This window comes from Melanotaenia boesemani, chromosome 5, assembly GCF_017639745.1.
Source record: "Melanotaenia boesemani isolate fMelBoe1 chromosome 5, fMelBoe1.pri, whole genome shotgun sequence".
NCBI classification, from domain to species: Eukaryota; Metazoa; Chordata; class Actinopteri; order Atheriniformes; family Melanotaeniidae; genus Melanotaenia; species Melanotaenia boesemani.
In genome coordinates this window covers 31,090,715-31,109,227 of record NC_055686.1, presented here as the reverse complement: position 1 = coordinate 31,109,227, position 18,513 = coordinate 31,090,715, and the positions used below count along the sequence as shown (strand labels likewise).

The following is an 18,513-nucleotide window of genomic DNA, read 5'->3' as shown; positions in this document are numbered from 1 at the left end:
AGAAAATAAAATTCCCGTAAGTGCTTGAAAAGTCAACATGCACTAAATATTTTGAAGAGGACACATAAAAGTCAAAGAGACTCACACAAAACAAAAGGAGAGAGATCTGCAATAACTCCCAATAAGAAAAGATAAAGAAAATATAGCTTAATTTCTTTCTGAATTTCACAATTTTCTTGAAATATGCAACGAAATTAGGTAGAACACAGACATAACTGGAGCTTTACTTAAGAAGAATACACCTTCCAAGTGCATAAATTAGACAGTGAAAAACCCTATTGAAATTAAATAAAGTTGCATGCCAGCAACGTATTTAAAGTAATTTGCATGTATCCTGTCAAGTGTAAAAATAAAACTGAACACCATACACGTAAGCAAGTGCTGTTTTTTATATTTCCATCAAAATGTTTTGAATAAATCAGGCTTTTTTGCAGCAATATAAACCAACGTATTCTATATATGTTCTAAAATTAAACAAAAATGTGTCACTGTGACTAAGATAGCTAATGTTTTTGTTACACAGATATGTATAAAACAACAAAAAATGCTAACAAGAAAGAACCTGAATGAAAATCTGAGTTGAGGTTTACCCTTCAAACCAGTGGTTGTACCGCATGAGAAGAAGCCTCTCAAATCTTTGGTCAGTCAGTTTGTTCCTCTTTGGAGAAAACACCAGACTTCCCAAGCTGAAAAGTCTCTCGACTGGTGCACTGGATGGAGTAGCAGCATTTTTCTTAAGAGAAATTTCCTTTATTTGGGGAAATTGTTTGAGAATCTCCATTCCTGTTTCGGCTGTTCTCAAGTATGTCAGTACCTCAGTTTCAACAGTGCTGAAGGTATCACTGTCCTCCTCAAAGCAGAAAAAGTCCTGTACATTGGAGAAGCTTGAATCTGGTGTTGCCAGAGTCGCAGGCATCTTGGCTGCTTTCTGCACAGGGACATGCTGAGGGATGAGCTTGTGGCACTCAGCTGCCAGTGTTCCCTTGACCCTCTCTTTCTTGCTTTGGTCTTTCAACCACCGCAGTTTGAACATGGGAAGTGTGACAGCTGCCAGTAGTGCATCATTGTTTTCAAGTTACTACTTATTCAAGTAGTCGGAAAAAGTTTTTCGTCCCATTTGGCGTGTGCCGTTTGCGCACTGTAAAATATTGAGCGTATTTCCAGGTTAAAAAACTAGTTTTGCTTCTGTTTTGATCCGCCATAACCACGCACACACGCACACACATGCGCCCTAAAAGCATCACTACAGATGCCGAGAGCAGACGTACATTAACGCTGTAAACAGGAAGGAAGCACAAAACTGTCGGTTAATATGAATTAATTTAGCTAGTAACGCACAAACGCGTGATAGAGTAACGGTAACTGAGTTACTTTATTTAAAGAGTAATGCTTTGAGTATTAGTTACTGACAAAAGTAACGGCGTTACAGTAATGCGTTACTGTAACGCCATTACTGCACAACACTTTTTATAAACTACTAAAAGAACCTTAAAATCAATCCTGAAACACACGGGGAGCCAATGCAGCGATTTTCAAACTGGTGTAATGTGTTCCCGCCCTCTGGTCCTCGTCAGAACTCGTGCTGCCGAGTTCTGAAGTAGCTGTAGGGTCGAAATAGACTTTTTGGGAAGACCAGAGAGCAGGGCATTACAGTAATCTAATCTACTAGAAGTAAAAGCATGCATCAGCACGTCTGTGCTGGCAAGATCTGACCTGATACCTAATAGTGTTTCTTTAAGACAGACCCATAAGAAAAATGTGTTGCTCATCTGTTGTTCAATCTCATCTCTTGAGATCAGTTTGAGGCTCTCATATTTGTATCATTCTGTGATCATTTGTTGCTGAATTATTTCTCCTAAGGGTCCCTTAGGAGCAAGAGATAAGCTAAAAAGAGAAAAGACATCAATAAGACAAAGGAGGTTAAGATGAGATAACTATTTGAGCAATATTTGAGAAGTGGGATAAACAGGGGAGATCTCATAGTTGTATGCCCCTGATCTCAACTATGTCTTCCTTATTTTAAGGAGAATTAAAGAGAATAACATGAGATGAATCTGAGATGTTTATGAGACAAATCTGAGAAGTATGAGCAGTAAAATAGATCTTATCATTGTGTTTTGAATGTCTCTTCGATGTCTTATTTCTCTTAAATGTCTTATGAGAATGATATATGAGCCATATTTGAGAAATACAAGAACACATTGAGAATGTAATCTGTAGTAATTAGGATTAACTGTAAATACTCAAAATGGAAAGGTTTAACAATTTAATACTTTATTTAACAACATCAGCAGTATCAGTACGAACCCCAGAGTCAACTTGACAGGACTCAACTTGGCAGGAACCATTTTCACGGACCTCTGGCCCATGAAAATGAAACTGAAAAACAAACAAAGAACAACAACAAAACGAAAGGGTGTAGACTATAGCAGTGGCCCACTCCTTAGAACCTGCTCTGGCCCTACATTTGTTAACAAAGGCTTTCTTGAGCTTGGCCTCCTCGATTTGGTCCCAACCAGGTAGAGTAGCACATCTCAGGACATAAGCTGTAAGACATAAGCATTAAAATCTGGCAGTTAGACAAATACACAACCACACCTCAGGTTCAAAGGACATAACGCTGATTTTTTATTTTTTATTTTATTTTTTATTTTTTTTTGGAGAAACTTTGAGAAAACTTACTTATGATTCCATCAACTTTTTTACGGTCAAGGACCCGCTTTCCTTCCTTTCCAGAGGGGTTGCCAGGGCGACCAAAGGGGACTGCATTTTGACACTCCTCAACAGTAAAGAAATGATCAAAAAGTGCATGAAACAGACGCATGCAATGTGGTTTTGATGCGTGATTCATGGCAGCAAGGCGAAACGATGAGATGAACACACCGCTCCCAGGGAACAGCTCCTGCTGGCCTGATGTTAAAGATGGGCTGTCACGATGTCTCTCTCCAATGAGATCGCAAAGAGTCTGCAGCTCTCTGACCTGGTCTGGATCTGAAAAGGAGAAATAGTACAAACAATACAAGAGTTAGAAAATACCAAGATAACCTTTAAAATGGTTACACAGGCAGGCAAAGAGATACACCACAAGTAAAAAAAAAAAAAGATGTGTGTAACACTAATATGAACACTGGCAGCTAACCCATCTACCCAACAGTAACTTAAATAAACAATTACACAATACAGCTATGAGCAAAAAAAAAAAAAAAAAACTGCAGTGAGTAAGTAGCTTGAAGACGGAGAGAGCGATGAGTGCTTGAATAGAACTAGTGTAAGAAGTGCAATTTGCAGCTACACAAAGAATCTTTATTGCAGTTCTGTTAAACGTACAGGTAACCAGAGGTGTATAAAGTACTTGAAAAAAATAACTAAGTAAAAGTATAAATACCATGACTGAAAAGGACTTTGGTAAAAGTCAAAGTCACCTATAAGAAAATTACTTGAGTAAAAGTCTTAAAGTAGCTCACAGTAAATGTACTTAAGTATCAAAAGTATCTTGTGAAAAAATATACTCAAGTATCAAAAGTAAAAGTACAAGTATTTTATAGAACGCATGAAAAGCACAAACAACCAGTAATTATTCTCCCCTTGTTTTTTTATTTCACTTTTTCAGTTGAATGAAATGTGGTACAGAATGTAACTCAAAAAAATAAACAATATCTTGCAAAATTTAACACAAGGATAACTTTTTAACTATGTTTGGGGAATCCTCATGAACTGAGGCACACTACCACACACACAAACTTTCTGGTTCAAGTGGAGAAGTTGAACTTGCGGTTCATCCTCAGCAGAAGCTGATTTTCAAAAGTGTTTGCAGCTAACCGTGCTCTTTTTGGGCTGAAGATGAGACCTGCTATGCTGAACAGCCTTTCGCAAGCTGCAGAAGCAGGCAGAGGTGTGTTGAGTTTGACAGATAACTTGAGAACCACAGGAAATGTCTTGAGAATCTTGATGTCATCTGTTGTGTAGGCCAGGTACGAATCAAGCTGTTTGGTGGCGCGTGGTGTTTTGTGGGAACTTTTCAGGATGTGGAAGAAGTCTCCCTCATCAGATGAGCCAGACCCAGCATCTGCTGAAGGATCCTCCAACTGCTCCCTGATGTAGTCCAACCCTGAAACACAGGGACACTAGCATTAGTACAGTCACATTTTTATTGGACACATTTATTTACATTTATGACATTTTCCGTAATTCTGAAGTAATAAATAATATTACATTGACTAACAACACTATCAGAAACAAAGGGCCAAAATTAGCACACAAAAAAAGAAATAAAATAGAAAAAAAGTATTTGTAAATTGTAAAAATAACAGATCTACAACCAAGGCAGAGTGAGCTTGCAGATTGCCTACTTTCACAAATTTAGGGAGTAGACAAGGAGAGAAACACACATATAAAGTCTTGACTCTGACAATTAGACATCTTAGATATTGACTCAACTTCTATTCAAAATTAGACTGATGTATGAAATAACATAAATGTAGTAAGCGTACATTAAATTTGTAATTTACTGAATATTTTCTCCATGTTGTCTTACTGATTTTCAGTGTATCATCATCTTTGATCCAGGCCGTTTTGAATTTTGGGATGAGAATCGCGGCAGCAACCAATTCAGGGTCTCTTAACATTTCACCAAAACGGTTCTGGATGCCAGCTTGAATGGCTTCAACCAACGGCTTGCAGTGCTTCAGTGCGATCTTTATTTTTTCCAATTTGCTGCTCAACAGGGAAATAGTCGGAAGAAGCCATCCCATCTGGACTTCCATTTCTCCTTGGAGGATGTTGATGGACTGGGCGACAGGGCTCATGGTGGTGTAGTACTCTTTGAGGAAAGTGAGCTCAACTGGATGGAACCTGTTGGGAAGAAAACAAACCACTGTTTTACAATTGTGCATGAATATTGTACCCAAAAATGAAAAAATAAATAAATAAATACATAATTCAAACCTACATTGGAACCTTCAATTCTGCACAGATCTCTCTCAAAGCTGGCTCTCCCTTCTCTCTCAGAATCTTGAGGAGCCTTTCCACAGCCATAAACATGGAGTTCCACCTTGTAGCGTTTGGTCTTAGCAGCTGGAGGGAGCAGGCATCTTCCACAGCTTCAGCTGCTTGGCAGGATCTTCCACACTTATTCCACAGCCCATAACACTTGCTAAATGTTGAGCGTTGCAGTTTTTTGTATCCATCGTTGGCTGTTGCTTTTTCAGCATCAACTGTAGACACTAAGTTGAGTAGATGACAAGCACATCTTTGATGTTTTGGAAGCTCAAACTGAAAGCCATCATTCTCATCTAGGACCGAAGACACGTCAACAAATTCCACTCCCTCCTCCATCTCATTCCCTTCCTCATCCTCTTTCTCTTCCTCTTCTGCTTCATTATTGTTTTTGTCCACACTAAAAACTTGAAAAGTCTTCAGGAAGTTGGAGCCATTATCGGTTGTTGTCCTCACAACTTTGTTTGTGATGCCATATTCAGAATGGATGTCATTAAGTGCGGTGGCCAAAACATCAAAGGTGTGGGAACCTCTTAGCTGTCTGCAAGCTAGGGCTGCTGATCGTCTAGTTAGGTCTGTAGGGTTCACCCAATGGGCAGTCACACCAAGGAAGCTCCTTCTCCTAACTGACCAGCAGTCTGTAGTGGTGGCAATGTGATCCACTTTACTCATCTCCTCAGTTAACACTTTTCTCATTGCCTTTGCTAAATCTTCAATCCTTGATCTCAGGGTGACCCGTGTGATGATTTTAGCAGTAGGAAGGAGATCTGTCAGAAGCTCTCTGAAGGCTTCATTTTCAACAGTTGACAATGGCTGGAGCCCGTTGACAACATACTGAACGATGGCCCTGTCAACTGCACTCTGAGAGATGGATCGGGAATCCAGCAAGGTGGTCTGTTTGGTGGTGGAGGTCCCAGCTTCCGAAGCCCTCTTTCTTTTCTGTGAAGTCAGCTGCTCATACTTTTTTAGATGGTGTGGATGTGCTCTCTAGAAAAACACAAAAGTAAAAGAAATAACAATATTATTTTAAATGATACTCAAGACATCATGCAACAGTTTCCACAATGACAGGTCTGGATTGTTCTAACCACTTTCACCCATTGGTGTCCCATTTGTGGGCATGTCCAATATTGATTAAAAAAAAATGTTGGTCAACTGTCAACTGGCTATATTTTATCTTTCAGAAATACAAAATTGTTTAAAGCTAAAACATTATACAGCACACTGAGCTTGGACATCTAATTGCTGTACAACAAATACAATTTAAAAAACAAAAAATAGAACTATTTTATTGAACAGCATGCTATTACAACAGCTCCTATGGGCAAACAGTAACCTAATGATTAGCTTCAAGTTACTGATCTTGTATGATTTGTTTGTGTATTTTTCATTAAAAGGTAAAGCACTTGATATTAAAAATGTATCGTGCAGGAGGAAAACTGCCTCGTTTGATTACGTTAAAATGCTAACCTTGTCTTATTGACACTACTGCAGAACAATTTTCCGCAGTATATTATCTACGGGCAAGTTGCTTATGTTATTAGCACATAGCGTTAGCAACTTGCTTCTTACTAGCACGTAATGACGCTCGTTAATAAAGAATAGATCCATGCCCAGCACTGATATTTATACTCCTCCTGCCACAAGGCGTGACATTGGCAGCGATTAACTTACTTAACGCTAATTCACTTACCTCAATGTGTTTCTTAAGGTTGGATGGAGAGTTGTTAAACGCTTTTATCTCGTGGCACTTTGGAAGGCACAACATACATTTCATTCGGTAGGTTTTGGTATTTTCCCCCATCCCGAGGTAGCTGAACATTGTTGCCAGGTATGACCACGGGTGACCGTCGTCTTCTGCCGAAGCTGAACCATCTTCTATCTCCCCCTGCGTGTCGACATTCTCTGCGGCTGCCATGTTTACATATGCTGAAGAAGATCTCTGCCGCAACGCACATCCCACCCGCCCATAGATCCCGCCCTTCACCTTAATCTTCGCGAGAGTACCGTACGTGGTTCTACTCGTCCTCTCGGACCCGCGCATTCCAGATATCTTTTTGATTATTTTAATTTGTAACGAGTAACGAGGTGGCAAATGTCAAAGTAACTAAGTAAAAGTATATTTTTTAACTTTTAAATGTAGTGAAGTAAAAGTAAAAGTCTTGATTAAAAAAAAAAACTCAAGTAAAGTACAAATCCTCAAAAAAAACACTTAAGTACTGTACTTAAGTACATCTACTTCGTTACTATACACCTCTGCAGGTAACTAAGTTTACAGTCTGAGCCATTGTGTTCTAAGTCCATCTCTGCTGCACTTATTTTTTTTTTATAGTAAAATATTTATAAAGTTAAGAAAAGGGCGTGAAAATGGATTTTACTTAATCATACCATTTTAGATTAATTTGTTCAGGGATTTAGCCTATTAATACACTTTACAATTTATCACAATAATAACTAAATGTTGTGCTGTTAAATTATGTTCATACAATAATTTAATAACATGTTATAAGTGTTATTTCTATTTTCTTAACAATACCAAGGATTATATTCAATAAATAGGCTTAGTTATCTTAAACCATCTGTGTAATGCCACAGCCCACGTTTCTGCCTTTTTTTTAAGGATAATTCAAACAGTATATTTGTGTTTAAGGTCCAATCACTAATAGAGGAAAACAAAATCATATCATGAATGAAATAGCAAAAATTACTTGCCTATTCTCGAGATGACTTCATCGATCCTTCTTTATTCACGTTGGATTCTTTCGACCTCCCCCTTACAGCCATCACATGGTGTCCATGCATTTTCAGCCTGCTGTCCATATTGGATGTTGCTCTTGTCAGATGAGCTGCCTGCATCTTTCCTGTCTGGTTCTTTTCCTCTGTCAGGTGGATTGACCCCACTAGAGCCAACTGCATGGCCTCCGCTGGGTGAAGCACCAGAGGTGTTGAGGTCATACAGTGATGGGCTGGGTTTATGGCCTCCATAGAATGACGGACCCGGGGTGTCATGACCATACAGTGGTGGGCTGGGTGTATGCTCTCCGTAGGGAGATGGACCAGAGGTGTTGAGGCTATATGTTGATGGGCTGGTTGTATGGCCACCGTAGAGAGATAGACCAGAGCTGTTGAGGCCATACGGTGATGGGCTGGGTCTATGACCTCCATAAGGAGATGAGCCAGAGGTGTTGACGCCATAAGGTGATGGGCTGGGTCTATGACCTCCGTAAGGAGATGAGCCAGAGGTGTTGAGGCCATACGGTGATGGGCTGGGTCTATGACCTCCGTAAGGAGATGGATGAGAAGTGTTGAGGCCATATGGTGATGGTCTGGCTGTATTGCCTCCATAGGGTGATGGACCAATGGTGTCCCCTTTGTTAGAGCTGTCATAAAATTACATTGAACCATAAATGACATTATATATCATATGATGAATTAATGAATGAATTGAATGTAAACAATTCTGACTATTATGCAAGAATAATGACAAAATAATGGCAAATAATTTTCATCAGGGCCCACAAGTTTGATTAAATGCTTAAACCCTAAATCCAAGTGGATACAGATGTTGGATTTTAAGTCATAAAAACAGGTTAGTAAATACAAGTAAAAGTTGCATTTTTCATTAACTACTTTCATACTATTTCATACTAAATAATTCTATGATCACAGATTGGAATAGCACAATTGTCCTAATGTTGTTTTTTGGTTTTGAACTTTGCCAAATCTAATCAAATAAAGATTAAAAGTTTTTAACATGTGGCCCCCCTTGATTATGTAATAATTATGATAAGCTTACCTATAGGATGGTGGGCCAGCGGTGCTGCGGCCTGTTACATGTCCCCCATCAGGTGATGGATTCGGCGCAGTGATTGGCTCACCATGTTCAGACAGTGGACTCCTATCTATTATGATGGTGTCAGACCCTGACGTTGAGTCTAATGGCTCATCATCCTTTAGCATATTTAAAAAAGACTCCTGTGGAGTTTGGCGGCTTTTTGGTGGATTAGCCTGATCTCCCTCTGAAATAAATTCAACAGTGGCCCTATAAAATTTACCATCTGACCACTTTGCTAAAACAGGATCTCCTGATCTAAGATCTTGCAGCTGCACAGGAGCCTCATCTCTTGCCAATATGTCAAATCGTGTAAAGATTTTGGCAGTATAACCATCCTCCCATCTGACAAATGCAAAACACCCTGAGGGAGAGAGAAAGCAAGACAAAAGGTTTAACGATTTCTGTTTGGGCTTAACAATTTAGACTGGTATTTTAAGACGCCATTTGGATCATAATGTTATGATTATTACACCCAATATAAAGCATTTATTACAGAAACTATACCAGTTATCTAAATACTTACCAGATTGCTCATTTGGTGGAGGGGAGTTCTGCAGGTCCTTCATTTTCTGGGTGGGAACCCGTACTCTCTTTTTTGCTGGTATTTTCTTTTTGTCCATCCTGTTAATGCAAAATTAACAAAAATATATAAATAAATAATATATTTTCCTAATTTTTCCCAATTGTTTGTTGTTGACATTTTAGTGTACTGTACATCAGTGGTTCTCAAACTGTTTTAATGTCAAGGGCCTTCAGTTTGATATGTACTGTAGAGCCTAATCAGAAAATATTTTGCCAAGGACCCACATAAAATATTTCATGGTTGCTCTTCTGTTTACAACTTTGACTCCCAAAATTGGATAAACAGCATTAGCATAAAACACTCTACATTAAGTTAGCAAACATTAACTTATGTTAACTCATGATAACGCAGTATCAGCATTAATCATATGGCTTCACAAGTTTATCATGTTTATGAATATTATTAAATTTGTAAGCATTTTCCTGGCAAAGACTAAAATAAAAAAAATTGTTGACTGCACAGCATGGAGTTAGCCGTTATCTGCCTACATCAGTATTCCTTAAACATTTTTAAGTCAATGCCTCCAATTATTATGCATTGTGGAAGCTCATTTTGAAGATTTTAGCTAATGTTACTTAATTAACGCCATTAACGCCATTAATTAATGTTACCTCCACATTCCAAGGGACCACTCCTTCCTCACAACAGTGGAACATATCACCTCTTCACAACTTTAAGCAGCTGACTAACTAGTATAGATTATGATTCTTACCTTTTCAAATATTGATCTGGGTGGAACAAAACACAGACTCCACGGACTCCAACGGAGTAACGGCTCGCTCACTCTTTTTTTTTTTTTTTTCCTCCTGAACTTTCCCGCACTACTTCTTCTTCTTCTTCTTTTTCTTCTTCTTCTTCTTCTTCTTCACTTCTGGCAAGCTAGATGCCTCCTACAGCTCAGGATTGGTCTAGAGACGTGAATACAGGTTATGGTCGTTTCATTCGCCCCAGAGTAACTGGAGTGAATATTGGACTTTTTTTTTTTACAAGACATATCTTTCCTGAACATTTTGACACAGGAATGGCAATTTTCAGATGGACACATCAGTAGAAAGTGAACTTTGTTTAAGACTTGTCTCTGTGGCAACAGCACGCTCTCGCGAGGTTTGGCATATCCATGGATTTGGATTTATCCAATGACAATGTGTCTTCTGAGTTAGCGTTGCATGTATGGTCATTTGGAGGGTAGAGCTGACTTGACTTGGAAGAAACAGCACAGCATCTGAAGAATAACGACTAAAAGTAAGTATTACTTTTAGTTGTAAACTACTGTTAAAGGGGTGAAGGGTCACTGTTGGCTTAGCAAACTTAAAAGTTATAACCTTATCAAAGGCACTGCCATAGATTACATGCACTCAGTCCTTCTTGGAGTAATGCGCCTTTTGATGGTTCTGTGGCTTTCTACAGAGTTTTCTCGTCAGCCCTTCAGCATGGCAAAAAATGCCAAAGAAATTGATATGCGATTACAGGATATCTCTCCTCCATCCTCAACTCGACATCCTCGATCAGTGGCATCTCACAGAATGTTTTTTAAAGCATCAGAATATCGTGATCTTTTGCTCCTCTACGGACCTGTTGTTTTCCGTGGAATTCTTGCAACACTGTACTACAATCACTTCCTTCTACTAAGTGAAGCCATTTTCATTTTGTTGATGGAATCCATATCATTTGAACAGATTGATCATGCAGAAAAACTATTGTGGAACTTTTGTTCTCAAATGCCTACACTCTACGGTGAGCGGTACGAAACTATAAATGTACACCTTCTCGTGCACCTTGCAGACAGTGTCAGGGCCCTTGGCCCATTATGGACTCATTCATGTTTCCATTTTGAAGATAAGAATGGCTATTTGTTAAGACTCATTCATGGCACTCAAAATATACCTATGCAGATGGTCCATGCAGTCAAACTTGTGCAGTCTATTCCTGTTATCTCACAAACTATAAAGCCAGGGAATGCCATTGTTGAATTTTACACACGGATGACTAAAGATAAAAGTTTCTGTCAGGAAAACACTGATTTGTCACGGACTAAACTATATGGAGCATCTAGTGAACTTCAACTGGATACAGTCCACCTCTCCAGACTGGAAAGATGTGCTGGTCACTGCATCAATTCTAAAACAGTAAGGATCTTTCACAGGGCACAAGTTAAGCGAAATTATCTTACATCAAAACACTATGGGAAAGGCAATAGAAGAAACAATTTTACAGTTGTTTTTTTTAGTAAAGGTCAAAAAAAGTATGGACAGATTGAGTTCTTCTTTAGCTCAGAACAGTCATGTGCCAAATGGGCCCTTGTTCATGAACTCAAACCTGCAGGTTTTTCTTTGTTGCAAGATAGTGTAACAAACTGTACATGCAGTCATGTTGTTCCCCTATTGGAAACCTCTGTCTGTACAGTAGTTTCCTTGGATTGTATTTTGGATAAAGTTGTTTTCCTTGACTTGACATCTATGCCTGGTATTGTGTTTGCAGCCCATTTCCCAAACACACTTGAAAAGTTTTAACTTGTTGCGACTTCAACTTTCCTAAGAAGCCACAAATCAAATGATTGCTCATTGTAATAAGATGCTCTGAAAATGTACACTCGTCTGACCATTTGGTAGGAATGCTTTGTAGAGTTAACGACCTACAGTGTGTGGTGGCAAGATGAATTGCCTACTGTATTATTAGGGCCCTCGAATGATTATCAAAACAGTATGTGCTCTATTATGTATAACACTTTCCGACTTCTTTTACTGCTCTGTAGAATACAGCTTTTCTGGAAATTCTGTCAAACTGTGTATTTATATGTATACACTACTGTCAGAAAACAAATTAATAAACTGACAGCATAATGTTAACATTTAGAAAAAGTGCCTTTTGAGGACATTGTGGCTGTTGGTTTAAGTTTTTGAACTCAAAATTGTAATTAATGAGTTATATGATGTGTGTAATAAATGAAAGATGTGTACAACAAATTTTGTAAGTTGAGCATGATGTAAATGTTTACCTCATAATTTATTAATCACTTATTTTCTCAAGAGAATGTGTCATATTGAGACTCATTTGAGAGCTTGCATTTTTTTTTTTTTTTTTTTTTTTTTTTGCTGAGCTTGAAAAGAGAATCTAAGAACTCAGTGAGAGACAGGACCATGTCTCACTGAGACATAACTGAGATAGGGGTTCAAATTAAGGATATCAGATTGAGACATATTTGAGAGCGGCACAATATGTCTCATCTTTTCTCTTAGCTGAGATCAGGAAAAGAGACACGTGAGATAATTTAGAGAGCTCACACAGTGCTCACTGTGAGACCTATTTCTCAGGAGAGATATATGAGAAGAATGAGAAAACCAGTTTAGTCTCGATTAGTGCTCATTTATATCTAGGAGATGTAAATGTGATATAAAGGAGATCTCATCTTCAATTTTGCTTTGCTATGGGGAGTTGGATCTCATGAGCACAATGAAATGTATCTTTAGTTAGTTATTGAAAACTTGACAACAGACAGATGAGTTTGCTCTTAAAAGTGATTCTCTTTATGGAAGAGACATCCATCTGAATGCTGCTCAGTTTCTCTGTACTTTGGCTGGGGTTGAGATTTCCCAGCCGTCCCTGAAGGCATTCTCCCTCCACTTCTTATTGCCTGCTCTGACTGCTGATGCGCTCCACCTGCACTGTGTTCCATATATACCAGTGTGTGGCAGGTTGTCTTTGCCAGATCATCTTGGTTTTTCCCTGCACGCTTCCAGCCCTGATCTTCTGCCTGTCGACCTGTTTTGACCTCCGACCCGTTTGACCTGGATTTCCTGATTCCGCCTGCCCCAGTCTGGGAACTCTGTTTTTCTGTTGTTTGGATTTTCTGGAACTCTGACCTTTGGATTGTCTTCAGGATTTGGATGTTGGCTTACGGACCTAACCACTATCACCGGAAGAATTACTCTGGAGGACCTATTGGAAGGCTCAGCCTGAAGCTGAATACCAAAGTGTCGACTATCTTGCCCTGTTCTAACTTTTTCTCTGGTTCAGCAGTTTTTGACAGGCTCTCAGTGGGGATTCCTCTGGCTGCTCTTGTCCTCTCTCCCGGAGAACTCTGCCATGTGGACTCCTTCACCTCCACTGACGAGCTGCCAGAAAGGAACCAGACGCTGCTATCCTGACTACATTCCCCTGTTCCAATAAAATCTTCTTTACACCAATCCTTGGGTCTCTGATATTCACTGGGTCCAGTCTGCTGAAACGTGACATTCTCTAATTCCACTGAATTGGATATTGAAATGAATTAACCCCTTTATTTGTATTTTAATTGAACAGTTTATCTTAACAAATGTAGATGTTTTAAATACAAAAAATTTAATATAAAACTGATAACATTTGTAGAGAAATATTTTCAGAATTACTAGAATCAACAAGGTTCAACATGTTTTCATTCAGATAAAATCTCTCTCCAGCAGATAAACCCCGGCCTGTCCTCTCTGTGTCTCCATCATGGCTGAGTCCTGGATCCTCAGTAACTCTGAGATGTGAGATTAAGGCCCAATCCCATTTCACCCCTTGGCCCTACCCCTTACCCCTACCCCTTGCCCCTTACCCCTTAAAACGGAGCTAGAAGGGGTAGGGCTGAAAGTCCACCCCTACGAATTGGGACACCCCTTCAACAGTCACATACGTCATCAGTAGTCACCCCTGGCTTTTACGTAAGCAGACGCGACAAGCTGTTCCTGGAAATATTTAGAAATATTTGAGAAGTGAGAGATATTGAGATATTTGAGAGATATTGAGATATTGATATTGAGATATTTAGAGAGATATTGCGAAATCATGCCGTCTGCAGCTGTGATGATCTCGCTTGCGTGGGCTATCGGCATCTTTTTAAGGTTATCTGCAGCTAAACGGAAAAATGCGAGAAAACGGAGACGTCTTCAACGCCTGGGAATATTGGTGGATCATTTTATGGTATGTAGGATGTAATGTAGAACTTTTGTGTGCAATTAAAATGTATTGCGTGTGCGGGCATACTCTCTTGTTCTCTGGCTTTGTTTGCAATGCAATGCAAATAAGATTTTGTAGTTTAGCCTAGCTACACAACCTAATTATTTTGCCGACTGCTAAGGTTAAGTTGTATAAAAAAAACTTGGCAATCTTACGTATGTATGTATAACTGTGTGACTTTGCATTCTACCAAATATGATACACATGTAATATGCTCACTGTAGTGATCAGTGTGCAAATATATTAAGATAAAATACAAAAAACACCTAGCATGACTGTATTGTAGATGCTATTAATGCGTCAGGTTTTGGGGTGGGGAAAAGCCAAATATCCCACAGATAAAGCTGGTTAAATTCTTCTCATTGAGATGTGAACATATTTTCTTTTCCAGACTGGTCACCCTACATCATACTGCAAAATGAACCACAACGTGCCCATCCTGCGTTTGTGGTTTAACGTAGAGGCAGAGTTGCAGCAGGATTTTCGCCTCAGCAGGAGAGCTATGACTAGTCTGCAGAGGCTGCTGCAAGGAGAACAGGACCATGGCTGGGGGAGACAACTAGAGGTCCTCATCTACGTCTTCTGGCTGGCTCATGGACTGTCTTATCAAGTTGTGTGTCGTGTTTTTAATGTGCCCAAATCCACAGTCCACCGCATCATCCACAAAGTGGCAAATAATATATGGATCAACCTGAAGCGTGCCATTTCTTTCCCCCAGATAGAAGAGCTTCATGCTGTTGGCCAAGGATTTGCCCACTTATCAGGTAGCCCTGCATTCCACAATGTTGTGGGTGCAATAGATGGAAGCCACATCAGGCTAAAACCACCGGCACAACACAGAATAGACTATTTAAATTACAAGGGATTCTATTCAGTTAACATGCAGGCAATTTGTGATTCCAGTGGACGATTCCTAGACATCTTTGTTGGTTATCCGGGGTCCGTCCATGACACACGAATCATGAAGAACAGCAGCTTTTACAGAGCAAGACGGTACCCTCCCACAGGCTACATTCTTCTAGGAGATGGTGGTTATCCGTGTTTGGATAAACCAATCTGCCTAATCACACCCTACAAGGAGCCAGTTAATGGACCAGTTCAACTGCGTTTCAATTATCATCATTCAAAGGCCCGCAGCATAATCGAAAGGGCTTTTGGAATGATGAAGACGAGGTGGAGGTGTACCCTTTTCAAAGCCTTGGAGGTCAAGCCAACATTTGCCCCTCAAGTTATTGCATCCTGTGCCTTTCTTCACAATGTGTGTCTGGACAATGGGGACACGCTGGAGCCAGATGAAGATGTGGTACAGGACATGCTAGATCCCCGACCTCCCCGAGAGCCCCTGGCAGATAATGAGAGGTCTGGGAACGTGACAAGGGACAGACTGGCTGCCCTGGTTTCAGGCAACATGGAGGCCCCATAAAGACTCTGACTGTTATCCAGCAGTAGACAGTGTATATAGTTTTTTGTTAGCAAAAGATGTTGAAAAGGTTTGGAACGTTCATTTTGTTTGAAAAACCCAGATGATGCTTATAGGTTACCTCAGGGGTGTGTGAAGTTTGTTTTTTTTCTAATAAATCTTTCTTCCTACTGAAATCTGTTTCAGATGTTATTCATGTTTAGCTGGTGTGATATTCATGCTCACAAACTTGTACAAAACAATATTGCACTTTATTAGGTCACTGGCTTAACAATTGCAATTTAACATTCTTGTTGTCTTAAACATTTAAGAATCATAAAGAAGAAACAGCTGTGCTACTAAGGTAAACATTTAAATAGTGCAAAAATATATAGCACAGCATATAATTAAACTTGTCCTGAGAACAACTTCTGAGGTAAACAGTGCAACACAGTCAGGGAACAAACACACATGAACGAATGTGATACAACAGTAACAATATTGCACAAAAGCATTTATATCTTGTCAATCAGTTTCTCAAACAGGTTTAAAAAACGCTCAGTTTTTTTCTCACTTTCCTCGTGTCTTTTCTGCTCCTTAACACTCTCCTGTACCAGAAAATCCAAAATGGGGTTTGATTTCCTCTTCCTTTTTCGGGGGGAAGGGGTTGGTGTAGCCACAGTAGCAACAACAGAGGCAGAGGCGTCAGAGATGCTTGCTGCCACTGAAGAAGCTGGGATTGGGGTTGAGTTGGTGGTGGGCTCAATGGTTTCCTGCAATAGCAAAGCAAATGAGAAGGTATTATATTTTAGAAAGAATTTATATGGCTAGTGTATGTAAGTACAAAACATAATGTTGAAAACATGTTTCTTCAAACAAACAAACAAAAAGGAATAAGACAAGAGTTTATTATCAACAATGTCAATACACCTGCATTACCATTGTCAAAAGATCAATAACAATCCATGATGTGGCTGCATCTTTACCATGTGAAGTGTGACAAGATCATCATCAGGGGCAAATGATGCAACCACAACAGGAGGGTCAATGGACGGCCTGGCTCCCAACACCTCGTGCATCTCCTCAAAAAATTGCCAGTTAGATGCTGTTGTTTCCCCGGCATCTGTTCCAGATCCTGTTTTGGGAGTTTTTAGGTCCTGCAAGAAACAAAAAGTATCTTAAACTTATAAATGTTCAGTTAATCATTGCAGTACAAACAAAAAGAATACAGATTACTAATGTTTAAATATTACTATTATGCATCTAGAACTACAAAAATTCTCACTTACCTTATATTTTTTCTTTAGATTCTCCCACTTTTTGGAGGCCTGTTGAGCAGTTATTTTTCCCTCCAGGCCAAGCTCTTTCACCAACGTCCTGTATCATAGCAAATATGAGGAGTAATGGAAACACAAATTAAAGCAAGATAAAAATAAATAAATACATAAATCGATGCAGTCTATCTGGGAAAAAAAAATCTTACTCCCATAGCTGTTTTGCAGCAGCTCTAGATTTTAAGAAACGCTTCTCATTCTCAGCTCGGAACCGAATGAGCCGTCTAGTTTCCTCTGAAGTCCCTGAATAGATACCACATAGAGATAACTGTTGAGAACTTAAATAAATCAGTGATATTGCTTGCAATTACTATAGTTACAATATCCATATAACAAATGTGTAGCGTTGATGCGCACAATTCGTTCACAACTTCAATTTCATGCATCAACCTCAAGCAACAAACACACTGCTTCATTAAAGTTACAGGGTTAACGTTACATCCGATTTGTTCATGATGCATGTTGTATCCCATGACGCCCTCAATGTAACTGAAGAGCAGCAGTAAGGTTGCCGAAGTTGTTGGTAATATTATCACGGTAGATTATCAAGGCTGCCTACAGAGCACTGCTCAGCCTGGTACGTTACTGAAGCATCAACATACAGCGATTTTTTCCCGTTAGCATTTTATTAAGAAAAACACCATTACATATTTAAACAACATAAAACAACGTTTGACTACATAATACGATTGTTGTCGTAATTTTAAAAACGTTATCAATGAAGAAATTACTTACATTTGTGAATGTCTTTTGACTCGGTAGCCGCCATCTCGCCGGTGAATCGCTAAGCATTCTGGGATATTTTCATACCCCTCCGTTTCAAGTGTGCCTCTGAAAAATCTTCGTTTGAAGGGGTATATAGCCCTACCCCTTACCCCTACCCCTCGGTCCTAAAAGGAATTGGGACACCCCTACCCCTTCACGTGAACGCGCAAAACGAAGGGGAAGGGCTAAGGGGTAGGGCCAAGGGGTGAAATGGGATTCACCCTAAACCTCCGTCTGGAGGATGGAGGTTCTACTGGTATAAAGCTGTTCCTGATCTGTTATCCAACTGGTACAGTTATGATCTGCTGCCTGGTAGCACTGCTGGGACTGAACATGATTCTTACATCATTCATGGACAAACACACACAGCAGGATATGTGTGTAGAGCTGGAAGAGGAGACCCAGAGTATCACACTGATTACAGTGAAGTAAAGTTTCTCTGGTCTGCAGGTCAGTGTGTTTCTGTCCTCTCAGTGAGGATCAGTTATGTTTTCAGATTCAACACTTTATTGTCATTGTAATAATATTGCAGAGCTCACTTTGATTCTAATATTTTTCTCTGTGACTGAAACTATCTTTAAAACCAAATCCCATGTTGTCCATTAATGTGGATATTTCTTCATTT

General features: G+C 39.5%; 3 protein-coding genes across 3 annotated transcripts; 1 reads left to right on the top strand and 2 right to left on the bottom strand.

The window, feature by feature from the left end:
- Positions 1-3,571: 3,571 nt before the first annotated feature.
- Positions 3,572-7,103, bottom strand: LOC121639311. Its single transcript, XM_041984473.1, has 4 exons — positions 6,689-7,103; positions 4,949-5,982; positions 4,535-4,851; positions 3,572-4,108 (listed from the first exon to the last, which is right to left on the bottom strand). The coding sequence occupies exons 1-4, from the start codon at positions 7,037-7,039 to the stop codon at positions 3,750-3,752; spliced, it is 2,061 nt and encodes a 686-aa protein (XP_041840407.1). The 5' UTR covers positions 7,040-7,103; the 3' UTR covers positions 3,572-3,749.
- Positions 7,104-7,738: 635 nt separating this feature from the next.
- LOC121639310 (nascent polypeptide-associated complex subunit alpha, muscle-specific form-like) lies at positions 7,739-10,182 on the bottom strand. Its single transcript, XM_041984472.1, has 5 exons — positions 10,126-10,182; positions 9,354-9,451; positions 8,792-9,191; positions 8,275-8,375; positions 7,739-8,154 (listed from the first exon to the last, which is right to left on the bottom strand). The coding sequence occupies exons 2-5, from the start codon at positions 9,448-9,450 to the stop codon at positions 7,739-7,741; spliced, it is 1,014 nt and encodes a 337-aa protein (XP_041840406.1). The 5' UTR covers position 9,451; positions 10,126-10,182.
- A 4,037-nt stretch (positions 10,183-14,219) lies between these two features.
- LOC121639309 (protein ALP1-like) lies at positions 14,220-15,813 on the top strand. Its single transcript, XM_041984470.1, has 3 exons — positions 14,220-14,354; positions 14,782-15,000; positions 15,109-15,813. Exons 1-3 carry the CDS (start codon positions 14,220-14,222, stop codon positions 15,811-15,813), a joined length of 1,059 nt encoding a protein of 352 aa, XP_041840404.1.
- Positions 15,814-18,513: the final 2,700 nt, after the last annotated feature.